Genomic DNA, 22,353 nt, shown 5'->3' on the forward strand with positions numbered 1-22,353 from the left:
CTTCCTCCCTGAGGAAATTAGCATGTTCTGCTCGCATGTAGCAGGAACCTGCGACCCTGGAAGTTGCATTATAGTTTCAGGCCTATATGGACATAGCCTCTCTAGCGGAAATTCTATCAGCGTATACTTCCCCGTTCCTTCCAGCCATTCATGTATATGCCGCAATAGACACACTAGATTATAGTCCCTCCAGCTAGGGCACGCCAAACCTCCCTGAGTTCTGTCCAACTTTAAGGTATTAAGTGGAATTCTGGCCTTATGTCCTCCCCATTTATAGCGGCGCAGTGTCCGATTTATGCCGTCAATTTCGGCCTGGGATAGTCAAATCGGTATTTGCTGTAAGATGTAGAGCCAGCGGAGCAGTTCGAGCATTTTTAACAAGATTTTCCCCGTAAGAGATAATGGTAAGTCCCCCCCCCCAAAATTTTTAATTTTTGGGCCATATTACTAAGTAACATTTTTATGTTTGCATCGTGTATCTTAGTAGTGTCCCTTGTCAATTGTATTCCCAGGTATCCCATGATCCGATCCACCCAGCGCAAAGGGAAAATCCCCGTCCAGTTCATCCTAACTGAATCCCCCAGGTCCATAGCCTCCGATTTATCAACATTTTTTTCAAACCCGCAAAAATCCCAAAAAGGCTCTGGTGAGACAAGACCCGCTCTAACGAGCTCTGGGGGGAAGTTAGGAAGACCATGACATCGTCTGCGAACGCAGAGACCTTAAATTCTTGTGTGCCCAGAGTGAACCCTTGGACTATAGGATCTGCCTCAATTTATCAAAGAAGAGGGTCTATGGATAAAATATATAGGAGGGGAGAAAGCGGACAGCCTTGCCTTGTCCCTCTGAATAACCTGAAATCGGCAGATACTTGGCCATTCGCCATTATCGCCAATTGGGGATTTTGGTATAACAGAGCTATGTTGTTTAATTTCTCCCCCCCGAATCCATATCGCTTCAAAACCGAGAAAAGATATGCCCATGACACCCTGTCAAAAGCTTTCTCAGAATCAAAGCCAACCAGCATCACCGCCGTTTTCTGCTTTTGACACTCCTCCATAGCTATAATTAATTTGGTCATATTTGTGCTGATAGCACGGCCTTTGACAGATCCCACCTGATTCCTTGTGATAATATTAGGGAAAACCACACTGAGTCTATCTGCCATAATTTTGACAAACAACTTAGCCTCAAAATTTAGTAAAGATATTGGCCGGTAGGCTGCCGGGGATGATAAGTCCTTGCCTGGTTTTTCAAGCACTGTGATATAGGCTCTTGTGGTATCTACGGGAAAATGTCCTCACTGCTGGGCCTTTTGATAGAAATTTAAGAAATCCCCAGTAGCTTGCGTAACTAAGCACTTGTAATATTCGGCACTGAGCCCATCAGGGCCTGGTGCCTTGTTAGCTTTACTGGCTTGTTAGCTTTACATGCCTTATGGGCATGTTCAAAGTTGCCAAGTGTTGCTCGCTAATCTGTGGAACCTTTAACCCTCAGAAAAATTCCTTCTCCTGAGAGGCTCCCCCTATCCTGTCTTCGGTATGTAAGCGCTCATAAAATTTATGAAATTCTGCACATATCTCCTCCCCATTCACTAGAGGCCTTCCATCCCCTCCTTTCAATTTATCTATGGTAGTTTTCACTCTCGATAGGCGAACCATGTTAGCTTATAAGCGACCCGATTTGTTCCCATATCGAAAGAATTTATGCACTCCACACTGGAGCATCCTCTGTGCTTGTTCATGTAGAAGAGTATTTAAAGTATGTAGAATGTCATTATATTCAGTTTGAACCTGTGGGGTGTTACTCTGGGCCAGCCGAAGTTTAGCTTGTCTCAACTGTCTTTCTAAGTGGAGGATCTTTTTAACCAATGCCTTAGATTTTGCGATCATGTATGATATACTCTCACCCCGCATTACCGCTTTACTGGTTGCCCAGTAAAGCCAGGGATCCGACTTATGCAAGGAATTATGTTGTTCATATTCCTTCCATTTGTTCTGCAAAAATTCTCTAAATTTGGCATCCCTACTCAGATGACTAGGGAATCTCCAGAGGCGGGGCAAGTTCTCTCCTATTTCTTCCCTTATATCTACCCAGATCAGTACGTGATCAGATATCTCTGTGTCCAATTCTCAACTGTTGGACCCTAGCAAGCAACGAGGCTGAGACCAAAATATAGTCTATCCTAAATAGTGTGGAATGGACCCTCGACACGTGCGTATAATCACGTTCCGTCGGGTTTAAGGTATGCCATATATCTAGCAATTGGAGCTCGGCACACATACAGGAGATTCCCTTGTCAGCCATCCCTGGCAACACCTTCACAGGGTGAGATCGGTCAATGCTAGGATCATGCACACAATTGAAATCGCCCATCAAATTTAAGGGACCTTTCATGATCGGCACAAGTGTACTGACTAAGCCCTGAAAGAATGTATGGGTATAGGAATTTGGGCCATAGATATTACAGATAGTAACTTATTTATTTATTTATTTAACACTTTTTTTATACCGACCTTCATAGTAATAACCATATCGGATCGGTTTACATAGAACAAGGGTATAACTGAAGCAATAAATAAAAGTAATTAACAAGAGAGGTGAATAAGGCAAAGTTACATTTAACAAGGAGTAAAAACTTGGGAAGCTAAATAGCTGGAAGAAAGTTAAAGGCAGGAGGTAATTATAACATAACAATAAAGAATTTGGGTTAGAGCTTGAGATGCTTTAACCTGGGAGTGCCAGGGTCCTTCGTTCGAAAGGATAGAGGACCTGTATCCTCTACGTCCAGGTGAGAAAAAAGGACGACTAGTGATTGTCTGGAGGATCATCGAAGGCTTGGTACCTTGTAGCTTGCCGATCAATATGAGATATCTACCCGTTTCGTCTGACAATTGGTGCTGCAGAGTAAACTGTAGGTTCTTATGAATTAAGGTTGCTACTCCCGCTTTACGCCCGAAGGCCTAGGCAAAGTAACATTGCCCGACCCATTGCCTTTTTAGTTTTAGGCTTTCTGCAGCTGACAAGTGAGTTTCCTGAAGGGCTGCTATCCCCACCTTCTGTCTCTGAAGGGCGCTCAACACTTTTTGCCGTTTAATAGGAGTTCTGATACCTCCCACGTTCCAGGATATATACCTTATTTTACCTATCCGGTAACAAAACTAGTGGCATAACAATCTAAATGTACATTCCACCTTCGGGCTAGTGGTCCCCCAGCCTGGACCACCGACCCTTTCCTTATCAGGCTCTCTGTGCTGGACCTCTCCATCCCTGCTGCAAGTACAGTGTGTGTGTGTGTCCCCCCCCTTTCCCATCTTACAAAACAATATACACATGCTCGCCCTGAGTAAATCTGGTGGGAGATCCGTATTACTTGCGCCCGGGTGCTGACCCACCTCCTATAATGAACATCAGGAAATCACTGAAACTTAGAACAAAGCATGTATAACTCACATCCATGTAATAAACCCCAGCTGCCATCAGTGGCTACTTCTATGGCCTATAATGGCCTTGTTCAAACCTTTGTGACTGGTGGGATATACCAAATGATTGTAGAAAAGATTCCTCCTGAGAGTGATGGAAAGAGCAAACAGAACTATAGGGACTTCAGTCAGATTGAGGAATCAGGAGGAGTAGGGCAGGTTTTTCCAACCAGTCTGTTGCCTTTTCTGGAGCCTTGAAAGTAAGAACTTGACCATCCTTCCATATTTTTAACACTGCGGGAAACTGCAGGGCAAACCAGATATTATTATTGTATAAGTCTTTGCAGATATTGGAAAAGAGATGCCGCTTAGCCGCCACTGTTGCAGAGAAGTCCTGAAAGATTACTACTCTGTGCTCTTTGTATCTCAGGTCCTTAAGTTTTCGAAAAGCCGTGAGAACTGTAGCCCTTTGGGCCCAATTGAGAACCTGCGCTATTACCAACCTGGGGCGCCGGTCATTGTCCCGCCTGGGACCCAGGGGGTGTGCCTGCTCTATGTCCAGTTTTCCTTCTAATGCAGGCATATTTAAAGCACCAGGGAGCCAATCTTCCAGGAAGGAGTGTAGATCACCTTCTTGCACATCTTCGGAGATCCCCAGGAACTTTAGATTATTTCAGCGTGCCCTTTTCTCAAGATCCTCTAACTTACTGTCTGCCATTTTAATTGAGGTCTCCAGAGCTGTCACGCGGGCATTAAGGACCTGCCGGTCTTCTTCTACCACTGAAATCTGGCCTCCCGCGATGTCAATCCTCCGGCCTATATCCCCAAGACTCTTTCACCATGGTGAAATTTGCACTGATGCCATCAAACTACAGCCGTAGTCAGCCGCCCTACTGCCGCATCGTCCAGACCTATGCCATCTGATATTCTCCGGCTGTCGGCCATCTTGTGCTCCGCTCCATTGATTTTTAATTTATCTTTTCTCGGCAGCTTTGTTGACATCTCCGGCTGGTTACAACTGGCAATTCGAGGTGCCCGGACTTTCGGCCATGCAGGACTCCTCCTATTTCACAAGTTTTATAATCTGAAGCCCTTGATTTTGGCAGGTTTCGGAGGATCAGCACCGGGAGCCCTGATGAGCACGTCTCACCGCATCACGTGATCTCCGCAATTTATGGATTTAAATAACATACATAAAATTTTGTATTCAATCCTTTGTTTAATCGGAAGCCAATGGAGGTCTATTAATGTTGGAGTAATATGTTCATATTTCCTTCCTCCACAAAGCACTCTTGCCGTGGAATTTTGAAGCAGTTGCAGGAGTCTAATATGGGCACTTAGCAAACCTAACATGAGGGTATTACAATAGTTTACAGTGGAAAAGAGTAGTGATTGTAACACGGTTCTAAAATCATTAAAATCTAATAAAGGTTTCAGACGTTTTAAAATATGTAATTTAAAATAAGTCTCTAGTCTTCCGCTTTATGTCAGTGGTTAATCTAAACTCAGTCAATTAGAATTCCTAAATTGCGAACAGTATTAGATGATTCGATCTGCATAAAATCAGTATTAAAATGGAAATGTTTACTGTATATCGACTTCCTACTTAGTAAGAGAAATTCAGTTTTTTTGAGTGTTTAAAGTCACTCATATGTGTTAAGAATATTCTAATGGAGTTCAAGTAGATCTCAATTTCTTTTAATGTATCTTCAATTGAGTTTTTTATTTTAATTAGAAGCTGGATATCATCTGCATATATGTAATAAATTATACCCAGTCCAGATAGCAGCCTGCATAGTGGGAGAAGATAAATATTAAATAATGTGGCCGATACCGACGATTCCTGTGGTACCCCTGATTCAATTCTTATCTTACTAGATAAACCCTTATTTATTTGAACTTGATATGTGCATTCACAGAGAAAAGAATTAAACCATTCTAAAACCCTTCCACTGATTTCAATTTTAAATAATCTTTCGGTTAAAATTTTGAAATCTACCGTGTCAAATGCAGCCGTTAAATCTAACAATACAAGAATGTAGGACTCACTGTGGTCAAAACCTCTTAAGACCATATCAGATAGTGCAAGAAGGAGAGACTCTGTGATGTCAGCTGTGCAACCAGATGACCCCCAAGGGCGATCGTGCTCGGCTCGATAGAATGGAGAAACGTTTTGGTCCCAAAAAATCTGCTCCATCCACGCCCGCGTCGGAGTCATTTACACCCGGAGCTCGAGGGGAACTGCTCGTTAAGCTATCCCTCTCTACACCACTGGCAGCATCGTCTAGGGACCGAGGAGACAGTGACCACTCCTCCATGGTATCACCACTTTCGAGAACATTGGGATCCTCAGCCTCCACGGTGCTGGGGAAAGACCAGGCTGAGCCCTGTGGGAGATCCCGGAAACCTCAACAGCGGTTGCTGTCGAAACACACCTCCAGTTCTGGTGCGGCACAAGTGGTTGCCGTGCCGCCACCAAAGTGACCCCGTGGTGAGGAGACCCATCCTCCAGCTGACCCGGGAGTCCCAGGCATTCCCACCAATACTGGAGCTCCGAGGAGGGTCTGGTGACGCCTCATCCCCCTCCATCAGTCCTGTTCTCACTGGACTTCTAGGAGGAGGTGGACCGCAGGGTGCAGAGTGCAGTGCTCCGAGCCCTACGGAGCATTGAACCACCCCTTCCACTGGCCCCCATACCGGTGCTAGAGCCCACACCATCTATCTTAGCGCCCCTGCTCGAGCGTCTGGACATCTTACTTGGCACTCTTCCAGTGCAACTGGTGCCCGAGGGACCTTCAGTTCCCCAACAGCCACCAATGCCCCCCTCAGGAGCGATCCCCATCATTGGGTCCTCCGTGGAGGAAGATACGCTCCAACTGCCAGTGCCATGGTCCCGAAGCCTCAGTTCCCCAAACCTTTGCCCGGGCGATCTGGCCTCTTGAGACCTTCAGTGCCCCCGCTGTCACAGGGGCCATCTGTTCCCTCAGCACATTCGGTGCACAGGTCCGGGGATTTGCACAGACCTCACCCGTACAGGCCCAATGGGGATCTCAGCGAGAAGGAGGATCCGTATGATCCATGGGGAGATGACTCTTCAGAGTCTTCCACTTGCTTTATCACCGCTGACCACTTTCTCAGTTGGCTACAATAAAATATTAACATGAAATTGACTACTATGCATTAGCATTATTCATGCATGCAAAGCAGATCATTGTAATAGGCGAGGGAACCTGGGCAGGGCCATACAAAATATCACATGATATTATTGCGATAGTGCTCTGTCGTATGATATACACTATATGTCGCGTGTTAGATCATTACCACAGCTTGATGGATCTCCCAGTAGGTTTGAGGCTGAGGCCAACAGAGGGTGAAGTGAGTTACCCAAGGTCACAAGGAGCAGCAGTAGGATCTGAATCCTGGCATCCCTGGTTCATAGCCCACTGCTCTAACCACTAGGTGACTCCTAGTAATCAATACTCTCCTTATTCAGAAATATAATTATTGGCATCTAAAGAGATTTCTTTGTTTTCTATTACTGCCATCTTCTGAAGGTTAGCACATTTTTCAGTTATATGAGAACTCTAATGTTCTCTATCAAGATTCAGAGCCTACTATGTTCTGTTATGGATGGCAAATATATTTGATGCATATCTTAAATTAGAGATTATTTTTCTTTCCAAACTCTTAGGTTCTTTCTGAAAATTACCTTCATGGATTTTTGGGGTTTTTTACCATTAACAAATTGGGATTTGGAAGCATACTGGCATACTGAATTTTAAATTATTCTGACTTTTTTTTTTTTTTACTTTTTTTTTTTTAATCCCTTCCAAAAATAACCCAGCTATAGTTTTTTGGACATAAAACATTTCTTAGTAAGCTGTGTAATGAGACTACATATTTTGTCAAAATTAAATCCTGTAGAAAGTAAAACACAAATTAATGCAGATAGATGAATCTGTTAAGTATTATCTGTTTGTCTTTTTAAATGGTTACTGCTTGTTAACACTAGGCCATTATTGGATGCTAATGAGATTTTTAGTAATCCTTTCGTAGTTGTCAGGTCAATGCATCATACTAGCCATAATTTAGACTCTACTGATTTGTTAATAATAACAGTTATATTAAATTGGAGTTCCAACATGCTTTTTTTTTTTTTTTTAAGCAAATGCACTAATCTTCTTACTACACAGCTGGAAATCCTGAATCAAAAGGTTAAATTGGATCCTTTGGGGTTTCTAGCTCTATGAGCCATCTTAATTGACTAATAGTCAAGTTAGGTTAAATTATGAATCATGGTTATATGATTTTATTTGCATGTTTTACAGGAAGAAGAAGAGTTTATGGTTCTTGCCAGTTGCCTGGGGCTGTTGGTATCACCCTATCAGACATCACATCAGTTCACCAGTGCCTCTTGCCTTGACTGGCCAGTACCAGCATTTGACATTTTGTCACAGTGGTGTTTAGAAATGACTTTATTTGCAGAAAATCATTCGGATCAAGTAAAGGTATGTCATGGAAGTCTCTAGCACATTGATGCACAAGAATAAGGTTTCTTGTACTCCTACATGGCTGTATGTATTAGAAACAATTGTTAAGTGCTACTAAATATTGTGATGCCTGAAGATGAACTGAGCAGGTGGAAATATGTAGCAGAATTCCAGTGCTGGGAAACATTTTTTAATTAGTTTGATCATTCCTGTATTAACTTTTCTTCTTAATTTAGAAAAAGATAAGTAAATATAAATAAAAAAAATAGGAAGTATATGGCCAAATTGTAAATTGGACACGCGCGCAAATTTTATTTATTTATTTATTTTATAGTTCTTATATACCGCATCCTCCAAGGTTCGGAGCAGCTTACAAAGGAACATACATAAAATTATTATTGTCACTTACATGTGTGGCCGGACCCTGCGTGTACCGCACGCATCTTCAAAAGTGCCCAGCCACGCGCGAAAGTGACAATATGTGCATGATTGCCTGGCCCTGAAAAGGGGGAGGGGCGGGTCAGAGACTGGCTGGGACAGTGGTCATTAGCCGCTGTCCCGGGGAAGCATGTGCCGGCATCCAGTCGGCGCGTGTAAATTACTTCTTCTCCCAAGAAGCAGCAAGTAACAAAATGAAAAAAAAAAAAAAAGAGGAAAGGTAGGATAGGTTTAGGAGGTGGGGAGTAGAGGGAAAGGGGAAGGGAGGTTAGGCACGGTGTTAGGGAAGTTCTCTCCCAGTCCGCTTCTTAATATGCGCATGGCTACCTGATTTTATAACATGCGTGCGCATATTATAAAATTGGCGCAACCATGTGTGCGTGCTGGGAAGCGCACTTTTTAAAATCTACCCCATAATATTTGGAAATCTAGGCATGATTTATTGGTTGCTGTTGAAAGAGGCCTTCCTCTTGTGCATAACTGTTTTCATAAATGTAATACTTTAATTATTTCCAAAGCACCATTAGACGTATTTTTCAACTATACAAATATGTATGGCTGACAGCCCCTGCTCCATTGAGTCTAGTTTTAACAAACAGGAATCTATGTGAAGTGTATTTATTGTAGAGAAGTGGTTAGATCTTAAAAGCAACCTCAAAATAGTGAGTTTTTAGACTGAAGTTGAATGTGGTCAGAGATGGAGCATAATGTACTGACTTGAGATGTCTATTTCAAGCATACAGCACAGCAAGTTAGAAAGTGTGGAATCAGGAGCTGGCAGTGGAGGAGAAGGGCACAGATAAGAGTGACTTGTCCAGTGAATAAAGTTTACAAGAAAGGCTCTAGGGAGCGAGAAGATAGGTAATGAGGATCAGCAGAGTGAATGCATTTGTAGATGAGCAACAGAAGCTTGAACTGTATGTGGAAGCAGACTGGGAGCCAGTGTAATAAGTTGAGAAGAGGGGTTACAGCTAGATTGATTTCTGGTTCTTCCCCATGCGATCATATTTCCTCTATCCTTGAAAGCTTACACTGTCTCCCAGTTGTCTGGCGAGTAAAATTTAAAGTTCTAACCATATTTTGTAAAGCCCTACATGTATTTTTTCCACTCAATATGCAATCTTCTATTCACCAATACACTCCAGATCTCAAATACGTTCTTTCTCTCAGCTGTTAGATATCCCTATCTCAAAACAAGTGTGATTAACCAGTTCGTAAAAGAATTTTTGGTGTAGCAAGTCCAAAGCTTATGGAACAAAATTATACATGACAATCAGATCAGAAAATGACCTGCTTTGTTTTTGGAAGCAGCTCAAAATCTGTCTTTTCTCCCGAGCTTTCCCAGGTCAGTGAGGGCTAGGAACTGGCATGGCCTGGGCCCTAGGTGCTGTGCTTTCTGTTTGGAAAATTCATTGCAGATTTATTGTGTGTTTCTATGCTGCTTTACCTATTGTTTGGAATCTACCTTCATAATTTTCTTTGTAATGTTTAATTTGTTTGTGTTCTGTACTTTTAGATATTTAGTTTGTTTGTAATTTTGCTAATTCTAGTATGTGTTTATTATTACCTGATAAGATTTTCAGTTTTAGCAGACTACCATTTTTCCAAATGTATAAAATAAATAAACCAGAAAGGCTAAAATAAATAAATAAATAAATTTCACTAATTTGTGAGTCTTCAAATATTCTGGCCTGGTTCACTCATTTTCTTACATTCAGGCCCATTCAATAAAGTCCGTGGGAGAGCCGGCGCTCCGAGGCGAGCGCCAGCTCTCCCTATGTGCGCCCAGGCACCTCTCCTGGGCACACGATTCTTTATTTAAATTAGGGCCCGTGCTAATAAGGAAGCGCTAGGGACACTAGCACGTTCCTAGCGCTTCCTTATTGACGGAAGCAGCGGCTGTCAGCGGATCTGACAGCCGACACTTAATTTTACCGGCATTGGTTGTCGAACCCGCTGACAGCCACAGGTTCGGAAAATGGATGGCGGCAAAGATGAGCATCCGTTTTCCAACCCGCAGGCAGTGGGCAGATTTTTTTTTTTTTTAATTTTTGGGGTCTCCGACTTAATATCGCTATGATATTAAGTTGGAGGGTGTACAGAAAAGCAGTTTTTTTCTGCTTTTCTGTACACTTGCCCAGTGCCATCTGAAATTAACGCCTGCCGGACCAGATTGCATATCAGAGACCCTGGCACAGAAACCAGGTCATCGCAGAGCACCTCTGGGCTTAATCTGTCAATAGAACCAAATCCATCAGCAATTTTACACCAAAGTGAAGAAGAACCCATATGGGTTTATGAAGAGGGTGTCTTTTCTCCAACTTCAGCCCAGAGAGCACAACAGCTGGTGGATCTGCTCACTAAATTGGTGAAGAATTTCTTTACTTCCTTGACTCATGAAGACAGAAGATCAGCTTTGGAACCTTTTTTGCCCAAAATGGGAGAGAGAATCTTGTAGCACTGCCTAGTACCATACGAGTAGGTTGCCCACCACAAGAGTTACTGGCTATAGAAATCAACCCACTACAATTGGGCAACTTTCTCCTGTGATTCGGGAGTTCTGTCCTGAGTTGGAAGATGTGGAAGGAGCTTCAGCTATATCAGTTTTCCTTTTAGACATGTAGCCCTCCAAGATGACAGAGATCATCTCCTTAGTCACAGACATCTTTAGTTGGGCCATGGATCATTGTTTCTATCTTGGTGGGATGTGAGGATGGCTCAACGTGGATTCTATCATACCTTTTACCTGATTTACAGCATTACGCCTCCCCTCCTGAGGACCTTTGCTATTCCAGATTATTGGATGAATTGGCAGACATACTAACCATTACCATCAGAGAAAAGAGGTGGTTCTGAGGACAGATGATTTTGCCATCTGCAGTGGACTCTGTGATTCCTGTGTATAAGTTATTTCAGGATCTTCAGTCCAGGATGTAACAGAATCCCACTCCTTGCCTGCCACTAGCCAGAAAACATAACCTGAAATACAGGGTACAGTCAACCCCTGGGTTTGGTCTTGTCCAGTTTCTTCACCATTCCGTTATGGTAGAATCCATGCTTAAGAAGGCTAAAAAGACTTGGGCGATCTCAAATATCCCTCCCAGACGAAAACCCAAAACATTTGGACACCTTCGGAAAGGTCTTCCAGAGTTGCATGTTGAGTGCTCACATAAGAACATAAGAAATGCCATACTGGGTCAGACCAAGGGTCCATCAAGCCCAGTATTCTGTTTCCAACAATGGCCAATCAAGTCACATGTACCTGGCAAGTACCCAAACATTAGATAGGTTTGTTTTTCTGATATAGTCTGCCTAAATACATAATTGGCAACAAGATGAATTAGTAAATTGATATTTCCTTAGGTGTTATCCATCAAATAAATTTACCAAAATGAGGACTTTCCAATGTAACTATTGTGGAGCCTTTATTCTGAGGGAAATCATCCGGAAACCTAGGGCTTGCCCCATTTGCTCAGAACTCTCTTCCTTGAAAAAGGAACTGTCTGAAGTTAAAGCTGAATTAGCTTCAATAAAGAATGCCTCACCCACTTTACATTATTCAGGAATTAATTCCCCATTACCACATAAACACCAAAAGTCAAAGAAAATTAGATTTACAGTGGGCTCAGGTAGGATAAGACCTGTGACCCACAGACACCCGTTATTGACAGCTGTGCAGCAGACAAGTCTACCCCCCTCCCCCCCACGCACACAGGGCATTAAGGAACTCAAAAAACAACAGGATTACAGTGGGCTCTGGTAGAATTAGACCTGTGATGCGGAGACACACACTGTATCAAGTGCAAAAAGTACAAAAAGCCTTCTCTGTATTAAATACTGAAGAAGTTCTTGAAAAAAAGATTGAAGTGTTATCTGAAAAGAGAAAAGAAACCCAATGCATACAGAAATCCCAGATCAGTAACCAAAGGAAAAAGCTCATTGTGATGGGAGAAGTGGATAACAAAACTCAACTAAAGTCACAAAAGGAGTCCAGGAAAAGCAGTAACCTGAACGAGAAAAGCTGGGAAGCTGTGAGCACAAATGCTCGTAGTTTGTGTAATAAAATCCCAGATCTGCAAGCCCTAATGGTGGAGGCGGACTTAGACGTTGTTGCTGTCACGGAGACGTGGTTCATGGAATCACATGATTGGGATACGGCAATACCAGGCTATAACTTGTTAAGGAAGGACAGAGAGGATAGGAAAGGGGCAGGAGTGGCTCGTTATGTCAGAAACAATATCCAAGCATCTGAGCTGCAAGGAAGATGGGGCAATAAAGAAGCAATATGGGCCGACCTAAAAAAAGATGATGGGGCATCCATTTATAATGGAATGGTTTACAGGCCTCCAAATCAAAAGGAAGAGCATGACAGAGATCTGGTTGAAGACATCCAAAAGATGGGAAAGAATGGAGAAGTGGTGATCGTTGGAGACTTTAATATGCCGGATGTAGACTGGAGTATCCCTTCTGCAGAATCTAACAATAGTAGAGAAATAGTAGATGCCCTGCAAGGGGCTTTGTTCAAACAAATGGTAATGGAACCCACAAGAGAGGGAGCTATACTCAATTTAGTGCTCACTAATGGAGATACTGTCTCTGTCCAGGTGGGCGCCCACCTCAGCACCGGAAGTTAGCGGAGTTACCAACCTGGATCCAGATAACTCCGCTAACTTCTGGCCCATCGCCAATCTACCATTTATCGCCAAACTAATGGAAAAAGTAGTCAACAATCAACTCTCCGATTACCTCGACGTCCACAACGTTCTCTACCCTTCCCAGTTTGGATTCTGGAAATGCCTAAACATGGAATCCCTTCTAATCTCGCTTACAGACAGCATACTAATGGGCTTAGATAAAGGCCAATCCTATCTATTGGCTCTACTCGACATCTCAGCAGCATTCGACACCATGAACCACTCAATTCTCATCAACAGACTTTCGGACATTGGCATCTCTGGCACCGCTCTCAGCTGGTTTAAATCTTTCCTCAATAACAGGATCTACAAGGTCAGAATAAACAATAAAGAATCCCACCCTGTTTCTGCCACTCACGGAGTACCTCAGGGCTTGTCTCTTTCCCCTACACTGTTTAACATTTATCTGCTTCCCCTTTGCCAGCTTCTATCAACTCTTAAACTGACCCACTTCATCTACGTTGACGACGTGCAGATCTTGATCCCCATCTCAGATCCCATCACCGAAATCCTAAATTTCTGGAACAGTTGTCTTCACGCCATCAACCGTCTCCTCTCCAGCCTCAACCTTGTCCTCAACACTTGCAAAACTGAGCTCCTTTTCATCTCTCCTAACGACTGCAACCCCCTCATCAGCAACCCCATCATCCCATCAGTGAACCACGTGAGAGATCTAGGAGCTATTCTAGACACCCGAATGAATTTCAAAAAATGTATAAACAATACCACAAAAGAATGCTTCCATAAGCTACATGTGCTAAAACAGCTCCAGACCCCTCTTACACCATCATGATTACCGCTCAGTCCTCCAGGTCATACTGTTTTCAAAAATTGACTACTGTAATGCTTTACTCCTCGGCCTTCCTGCCTCCACAACTAAACCATTACAGATGATACAGAACGCCGCAGCTCGGATCTTAACCAATTCCAGGTGAAGAGACCATATCACCCCTATCCTCAAAAACTTACACTGTCTTCCCATCAACTATAGAATCCTGTTTAAGACCATGACCATTGTCCACAAAACCATCTACCTTCAATCTACACTCCAACTCAAAATTCCGCTCAACCTTCACTCCTCTGCAAGACCGATCAGAGCGGCATATAAAGGATCTCTACATGAACGCCCCCCCCCACAAAATCCTCACTTCACCCCTCCATTAGGAAACGTGCACTGTCCACTGCCGGTCCCTCCCAATGGAACTCATTACCACCAGAGCTTCGACAGGAACAATGCCCTTTCACCTTCAGAAAGAAACTGAAAACATAGCTTTTCAAACTAACCTTCCCCTAACCAATTCATAATCCCCTGTCAGTTCTACTCTGCTCCATTTTAACTTCAGTAACTCTGGCTACCCTCCGGCTCCTACCTATTATTAGGCAAGCCACCCCGATAGATTCGCAGCCCCTCCCCCCCCCCTCACACACCCATATGTTCTTTCTCCCTCCCCCCCCCGCCCCCGTCATTTCCCTTCCAACCCTTAACACCACCCCCATCAATCCTGTGTAGATTTATGCACCCCGAAGAACTAACTGTTGTTTGATCTCCTACTTGGTTACTTGTCAAGTTAAGTTTATAATCTACTTATTGTTTTCTCTATATTAACACTATGTTTAGCCTATTCTTCCTTGCTCTCCTGTCTCCAATTGCAACACCCTGTTTTTTGTAACTTCCTCCTACTCGATTTGGTTATCCCCTGTTATGCTGTAAACTGGTACGATAAGATATTTATTTTGAGCATCGGTATATTAAAAAAAAAAAAAGTTTCTAAATAAATCAGCAAATGGTATGGTTTCATATCACACAAAGGATATGGAGAAGAAGCACGAAGACCCGAGTTTTGCAGTTCAAAAACACGGACTTTGATGAAATGGGGAAGTACCTGGAGGAAGAACTTGAAGGCTGGGAGAACGAGAGAGATGTGGAACAACAGTGGACCAAACTAAAAGGAGCAATTACCAAGGCAACTAATCTATATGTTAGGTTTCATTTTTCTTTTGCTTTACTTTACTTTTCTATCTGGTTCTCCAAGGAGGTGGCTGACAAAATAAAGGCTAAAAACAGCATTCAAGAAATATAAAGGATCCCAAAGGGAGGAGCACAAATACTTCAGTTTAGTGTTCACTAAAGAGGACCCTGGAGAAGAACAGTCGCTAGTTAACAAGAAACCGGAGGGGAGTGGAGTAGATGTAACTCCATTTACAGTAGAGAATGTATGGGAAGAGCTGGGGAAACTGAAAGTGGAAAAAGCCATGGGGCCTGATGAGGTTCATCCCAGGATACTGAAAGAGCTCAGAGATGTGCTGGCGGCTCCACTGAGTGACCTGTTCAATAGATCCCTGGAAACGGGAGTGGTGCCGAAAGATTGGAGAAGAGCGGTGGTGGTCCCGCTTCACAAGAGTGGGAGCAGAGAGGAGACTGGTAACTACAGACCGGTTAGCCTCACCTCGGTGGTGGGAAAAGTAATGGAGTCGCTGCTGAAAGAAAGAATAGTGAACTATCTACAGTCGGGAGAATTGCTGGACCAGTGGCAGCATGGATTCACCAGGGGAAGATCCTGTCAGACAAACCTGATTGACTTTTTTGACTGGGTGACTAGGGAATTGGATAGAGGAAGAGCACTCAATGTCATCTACTTAGATTTCAGCAAAGCTTTTGATACGGTCCCGCACAGGAGGCTGGTGAGTAAAATGAGAAGCTTAGGAGTGAGTGCCGAGGTGGTTGCCTGGATTGCAAACTGGTTGACAGACAGAAGGTAATGTGTGATGGAAAGAGAGAGAGCGGTGTTAAGCGGAGTGCCGCAAGGATAGGTGATGGGACCGGTCCTGTTCAATATCTATGTGAGCGACATAGCGGATGAGATAGAAGGTAAGGTTTGTCTTTTTGCGGATGACACTAAGATCTGCAACAGAGTGGACACGCCAGAAGGAGTGGAGAGAATGAGACGGGATTTAAGGAAGCTGGAAGAGTGGTCGAATATATGGCAGCTGAGATTCAATGCCAAGAGGTGCAGAGTCATGCATATGGGGTGTGGAAATCCGAAAAAACTGTATTCGATGGGGGGTGAAGGGCTGATGTGCACGGAGCAGGAGAGAGACCTTGGGGTGATAGTGTCAAACGATCTGAAGTCGGGGAAACAAGGTGACAAGGTGATAGCTAAAGCCAGAAGAATGCTGGGCTGCATAGAGAGAGGAATATCGAGTAAGAAAAGGGAAGTGATTATCCCCTTGTACAGATCCTTGGTGAGGCCTCACCTGGAGTACTGTGCTCAGTTCTGGGAACCATATCTCCAAAGGGACAAAGACAGGATGGAGGCAGACCAGAGAAGGGCAACCAAAAAGGTGGAGGGTCTTCATTGAATGACTTATGAGGAGAGATTGAAGAATCTAAATATGTACACCCTGGAGGAAAGGAGGAACAGAGGTGATATGATACAGACTTTCAGATACTTGAAAGGTTTTAATGATCCAAAGACAACGACAAACCTTTTCCATTGGAAAAAAAATCAGCAGAACCAGGGGTCACGATTTGAAGCTCCAAGGAGGAAGACTCAGAACCAATGTCAGGAAGTATTTCTTCACGGAGAGGGTGGTAGATGCCCTGAACGCCCTTCCAGAGGAAGTGGTGAAGACCAAAACTGTGAAGGACTTCAAAGGGGCGTGGGATAAACACTGTGGATCCATAAAGACTAGAGGATGTGAATGAAGAGAGGGTGGCTTGTGGGAAAAACAGCTAATACCTGGAGATAATACTCTTTTTCAATAGACATACACAAGGTTAATGCGATTCCGACAGTGCTCTATGTTTTAACAACAAGAGGAAATGTGGATAAAAGGATTTGCATTCACAAAAAAGCGGGGAGTAGCTTGCTTGTTACGGCGGTTACTACCCCAAACCAAACAAGCCTGATACTTTACTTTCAATGCATATCCAGTGTAGCTTTCTGCGTCAACGGCAGGGGGGAATGAAGAAAAGATTGTATATTTAGACAACAACCAACAAGGACTGAATTACACAGTCTGGGTAAACAAATAAGCATGGGTGTAGCTTGCTTGTTACGGCGGTTACTACCCCGAATCAATTAAGCCTGATACTTCACTTTCAGTACATATCCAGAGTAGCTCTCTGCTTCAACGGCAGGGGAGAATGAAGAAAATAGGATTTATATTCAGATAACAACCAACAAGGACTGAATTGCACAGGCTGGGTAAAAAAATAAGCGTGGGAGTAGCTAGCTTATTGCGGCGGTTACTACCCCTAACCAATTAAGCTAGATACTTCACTTAGAAGCAGTTCCAGCACTGCTCTCTACATTAATGGCGGGGGTAGAAGGGAAATAGAACCAAAAGGTTACATTAATGGCGGGGGTGGATGGAAAATAGAACCAAAAAGTTACTAAATGCCAAGAGTAACAGATAAGTATGAGAGAGAGAGAGAAAAAAAGTGTGAAAGCTTGCTGGGCAGACTGGATGGGCCATTTGGTGGTCTTACTCCACTATGTGGGAGTTTAACTATGTGCTGAGTGAAAAAGAATTTTCTTTGATTTGTTTTAAATGAGCTACTTGCTAACTTCATGGAGTGCCCCCTGGTCCTTCTATTATCTTAGACAGTAAATAACCGATTTATATTAACTTGTTCAAGTCCTTTCATGATTTTGTAGACTTCTATCAATTCTTTCCTCAGTCGTCTCTTCTCCAAACTGAACAGCCCTAACTTCTTTAGCCTTTCCTCATAGGGCAGCCTTTTCATGCCCCATATCATTTTGGTTGCCCTTCTCTGCACTTTCTCCAGTGCAGCTATATCCTTTTTGAGATGCAGTGACCAGAATTGCCCACAGTATTCAAGGTGTGGTCTCACCATGGAGTGATACAGAGGCATTATGACATCCACTGTTGTATTTTCCATTCCCTTCCTAATAATTCCTAACATTCTGTTTGCTTTTTTGATTGCCACAGCACACTGGGTGGTAACTCCTAAGATAGAACCTAACATTGTGTAACTACAGCAAGGGTTATTTTTCCCTATATGCATCACTTTGCACTTGTCCACGTTAAACTTCATGTGCCATTTGGAAGCCCAATCTTCCAGTCTCGCAGATTCCTCCTGCAATTCCTCACAATCCGCTTGAGATTTAACTACTCAGCATAATTTTGTTTCATCTGAAAATTTGATCACCTCACTCATCATACCCCTTTTCAGATCATTTATAAATATATGAAAAAGTACAGGTCCAAGTACAGATCCCTGAGGCACTCCACTGTTTACCTTTTTCCACTGTGAAAACTGATCATTTAATCCTACTCACTGTTTTCTGTCTTTTAACCAACTTGCAATCCACAAAAGAACATCGCCTCCAATCCCTTGACTTTTTAGTTTTCTTAGAAGTCTTTCATGTGGGACTTTGTCGAATGCCTTCTGGAAATCCGAATATACCACATCTACCGGTTCACCTTTGTCCACATGTTTATTCACCCCTTAAAAAAATTGTAGGAGATTTGTGAGGCAAAACTCCCCTTGGGTAAATTCATGTTGCCTGTGTCCCATCAAACCATGTCTATCTAAATGCTTTGTGATTTTTTTCTTTATAAAGGTTTCCATGATTTTTCCCAGCACTGAAGTCAGGCTCACCAATCTATAGTTTCCCGGATCACCCCTGGATTCCTTTTTAAATATAGGGGGTTACATTGGCCATCTTCCAATCTTCAGGTACATCGGATGATTTTAATGATAGGTTGCAAATTTTTATTAATAGTTCTGAAACTTCATTTTTAGTTCTTTTAGAACCCTGGGGTGTATACAATCTGGTCCAGGTCATTTACTACTCTTCAGTTTGTCAGTCAGGCCTAGCACATCTTCCAGGTTCACTGTGATTTTGGTTCAGTTGATCAGAATCATCACCCTTGAAAACCTTCTCCAGAATGGGTGTCTCTCCAACATCCTCTTCAGTAAACACTGGAGCAAAGAAATGGTTTAATCTTTCTGTGATGGCATTATCTTCTCTAAGTGCCCCTTTAACCCGTTGATCATCCAACAGTCCAGCTGACTCCCTTGCAGGCTTTCTGCTTTGGATATATTTTACAATGTTTTTGTGAGTTTTTATCTCTATAGCCAACTTCTTTTCAAATTTTCTCTTAGCCTGTCTTATCAGTGTCTTACATTTAGCTTGCCAATACTTATGCTTTATCCTTTGAAGATCTTTTGACTAAAATAGCCTCTTTCACCTTACCTTTTAACCATGCCGGTAATCGTTTTGCCTTCCTTCCACTGTTCTTAATGTATGGAATACATTAATAAAATACATCTGGTCTGTTCTTCTAGCATGGTTTATTGTTTTGTTTTTTTAAGTGTCCACGCCTGTTGTGCAAATTTTACCTTTGTATCTGCACCTTTGTTTTTTTCTAACTATTTTTCTCATTTCATCAGTTTCCCTTTTGAAAGTTTAGCGCTAGAGCCATGGATTTACATGTTGTCCCCCTTCCAGTCATTAATTCAAATGTGATCATATTATGATCACTTTTGCCAAGCAGTCCCACCACCGTTACCTCTCTCACCAAATCCTGTGCTCCACTGAGAATTAGATCTAAAATTACTTCCTCTCTCATCGGTTCCTGAACTAATTGCTCCATAAAACTGTCTTTAATTCCATCCAGGATCTTTATCTGTCTAGCATGCCCTGATGTTTCGCTTATCCAGTCAATACCTGGGTAATTGAAATCTTCCATTATTGCTGCACTACCAGTTTGGTAAGCTTCCCAAATTTCTCTTAGCATTTCACTGTCCATCTCAACTTTTGGCCAGGTGGATGGTAGTATACTCCTATCACTGTTCTCTTCCCCCAACACACAAAGGATTTCTATCCATAAAGATTTGATTGTACATTTAGTCTCATATAGGATCTTTATCCTGTTGGACTGTATGCCATCCCAGATGTAAAGCGCCATTCCGCCATCAAGATGCTTCTCTCTGTCATTGCGATATAATCTGTACCCCGGTATAGCACTATCCCATTGGTTATCCTCTTTCCACCATGACTCTGATATGCCAATTAAGTCCTTGTCATCATTCAGTGCTATACACTCTAATTCTCCCATCTTATTTCCTAGACTTCTGGTATTAGTATACAAACATTTCAAAGTATGTTTTTTATTTGTATTTACATTCTGCTTTTCAGATGACAGGGATAAATTGGAATTTTTTAGCTCAGGTGAACTTTTAATTAAAGGCACTTGGACTACTTTTATTCTTAATATAAAATAATATAAAAATAGATATCAGCCAGGGACCCAGATTCTCAACTCGATAATAGTGTAAGTACACAGTGTAATCCTATATATAGCAGACCTCATACATAGTATACATAATTCATGCTAATTAGCATAAGTATACCGCAGTATAATCATTGGTCATAGTGTCCATAGTGTCCAAAATTTTTTTAAGAATTTTCTTCTGCATTTCATACGTGAACATTGAAGCCTATTGGCATTTTATAACATTGCAAATTTTGCATGACATTTCAATCAAGCACTTAGCTTATAGTTCCGAGGAGTAAGCAGAGACATGGAGGTGAGGACGAGCACGGTGGCTGGCCCGACACGGACCGTGTTTCGGCTTAAGAGCCTTCTTCAAGGGCAAAAGGTGTCTGCGGATCAAAACACATAATAGGTAAAGAAGATCACATCACAATTCATTCATATATAAACATCTTATAGCGGTGGTACCAACATGTAGATAATGCATCTTCAGCATGAAATTTTTCTCCTCTGCCGGAGCGGACGCTCTCGCGCCATTTTTCAAGGAACTGCAGCAAATCAAAATCCCGACTCCACCCAGGAAATGACGCCCTTAATTGCTAATTAGATTATAACAAGGAATACCACTCAATGGCTGCATTAAGCCCCTCAGGTTCCACACATTGTAATTGAAATATCCAGCGCTGTTCTTTCAGGTTGAGGAGTTTCTGGAGATCTCCTCCTCTCTTTGTAGGAAGAATGCGGTCAATGACCCGCCATTTGAGATCAATGAACTGATGATTGTTGTCAAGACAGTGCTGAACAATTGGTGCGTTCGTCTTGCCCGTATTCACGCAGCTACGATGTTCAATTAAACGTGTCTTAATGCTGCGTTTTGTTCTACCTACATAGATTTTGGTGCAAGGGCAGACGATTATATAAATCACATGGGTAGAGAGACAAGTCGATCTTAACAGTTAGATCTGGTAAAAAGAAAAATCTTTGCCTTCTGTGAAAGGTGAAGGGAAATCATTAAGCAATATCAAGGCCAGAACCATTGAAATACACTCTTGCACTGTGTGGTTACGAATAAGGCATCAAATTGTATATGCCTTTTCGTCAGAAGGCTATATGTACCAACCACTGTAATTTTTGCAGCTTGTTTGCAGAATCTTACATATTACAGCAGTGTACTAACCGTTTGGGCAAACATACTAATAATGCATTGGCTATTTGGGCAAATGCATTAATTTTGTGCTGACAGCTTTAGAACAAATAGTGGTACAGCCTGTAATGTTAAAAAAAAAACAAAAAAAACAACTGCCATCCTTGAGCTACCTTAAGCAGATCTTTTATTAAAATAATCAATTGGCTGATGACCGTGGAGCAACCTTCCTAATATTACTACTGTGATGCAAATTTCTGCAATTTATAGGAGGGAGTAGGGGTTTGCACACTTGTTTAGACTGATGCCTTTATAAAACTTGGCTGCAATGCATGGCTTCCTTTTCCATTACCCATCCCCTTCCCCAAAATAATCATTAAAGTATTCATCAGCTGGGCTGTTGTGAAACTGCTAAAATAGCACCAGGAGATCAGTACATTGATCTCTGGACACTATTTAGCAGGATTGCTAATTTTGTAGTTTTCAGTGGTTCTTTAATGACTCACAAGTACATCTACTCCATAGCAGCATATACAAAACATAAAGAAACAAGGTTGCCAGTGGGCTCATTCTTTTTTGTTTTGGGACATAGTATGAAATATGTGGCCTAGATCAATGTTGTATATATGGAAATGAATACACATTTCAGAAGAAAAGCCTAACTTTTGTCTGACTTTTACACTACTTACTGTAGCTATAAAAATAGTTGTTTCATATCCAAAAATTTTGTTTGTATTGTGCAACAGGTTTTGCTTGTAAGTTGCTAATGAAATTCACTATACATGTGGTTCTCCTGGCTTGCAGCAATACTTTTATGAATAGGACTATTGGGTTAGTCAGGCAGTTTGAATTGAAATAAGGAAATAGGTAAACATTCTTTTAATCTGATATGAGGGTCTGAGAGATCTAATAAA

At 42.3% G+C, this 22,353-nt stretch overlaps 1 protein-coding gene across 8 annotated transcripts in view; it reads left to right on the forward strand.

The window, feature by feature from the left end:
- The window catches only part of UBR3 (ubiquitin protein ligase E3 component n-recognin 3), a 672,099-nt gene that overhangs the window by 617,337 nt on the left and 32,409 nt on the right, over positions 1–22,353 (forward strand). For all 8 annotated transcript variants that reach the window (XM_029605729.1, XM_029605732.1, XM_029605733.1 and 5 more), the window contains one exon: positions 7,751–7,930. In XM_029605729.1, the coding sequence (XP_029461589.1) occupies positions 7,751–7,930 (180 nt within the window). The remainder of the gene's footprint in view (positions 1–7,750; positions 7,931–22,353) is intronic.

The sequence above is a fragment of the Rhinatrema bivittatum genome, chromosome 6 (assembly GCF_901001135.1).
Source record: "Rhinatrema bivittatum chromosome 6, aRhiBiv1.1, whole genome shotgun sequence".
NCBI classification, from domain to species: domain Eukaryota; kingdom Metazoa; phylum Chordata; class Amphibia; order Gymnophiona; family Rhinatrematidae; genus Rhinatrema; species Rhinatrema bivittatum.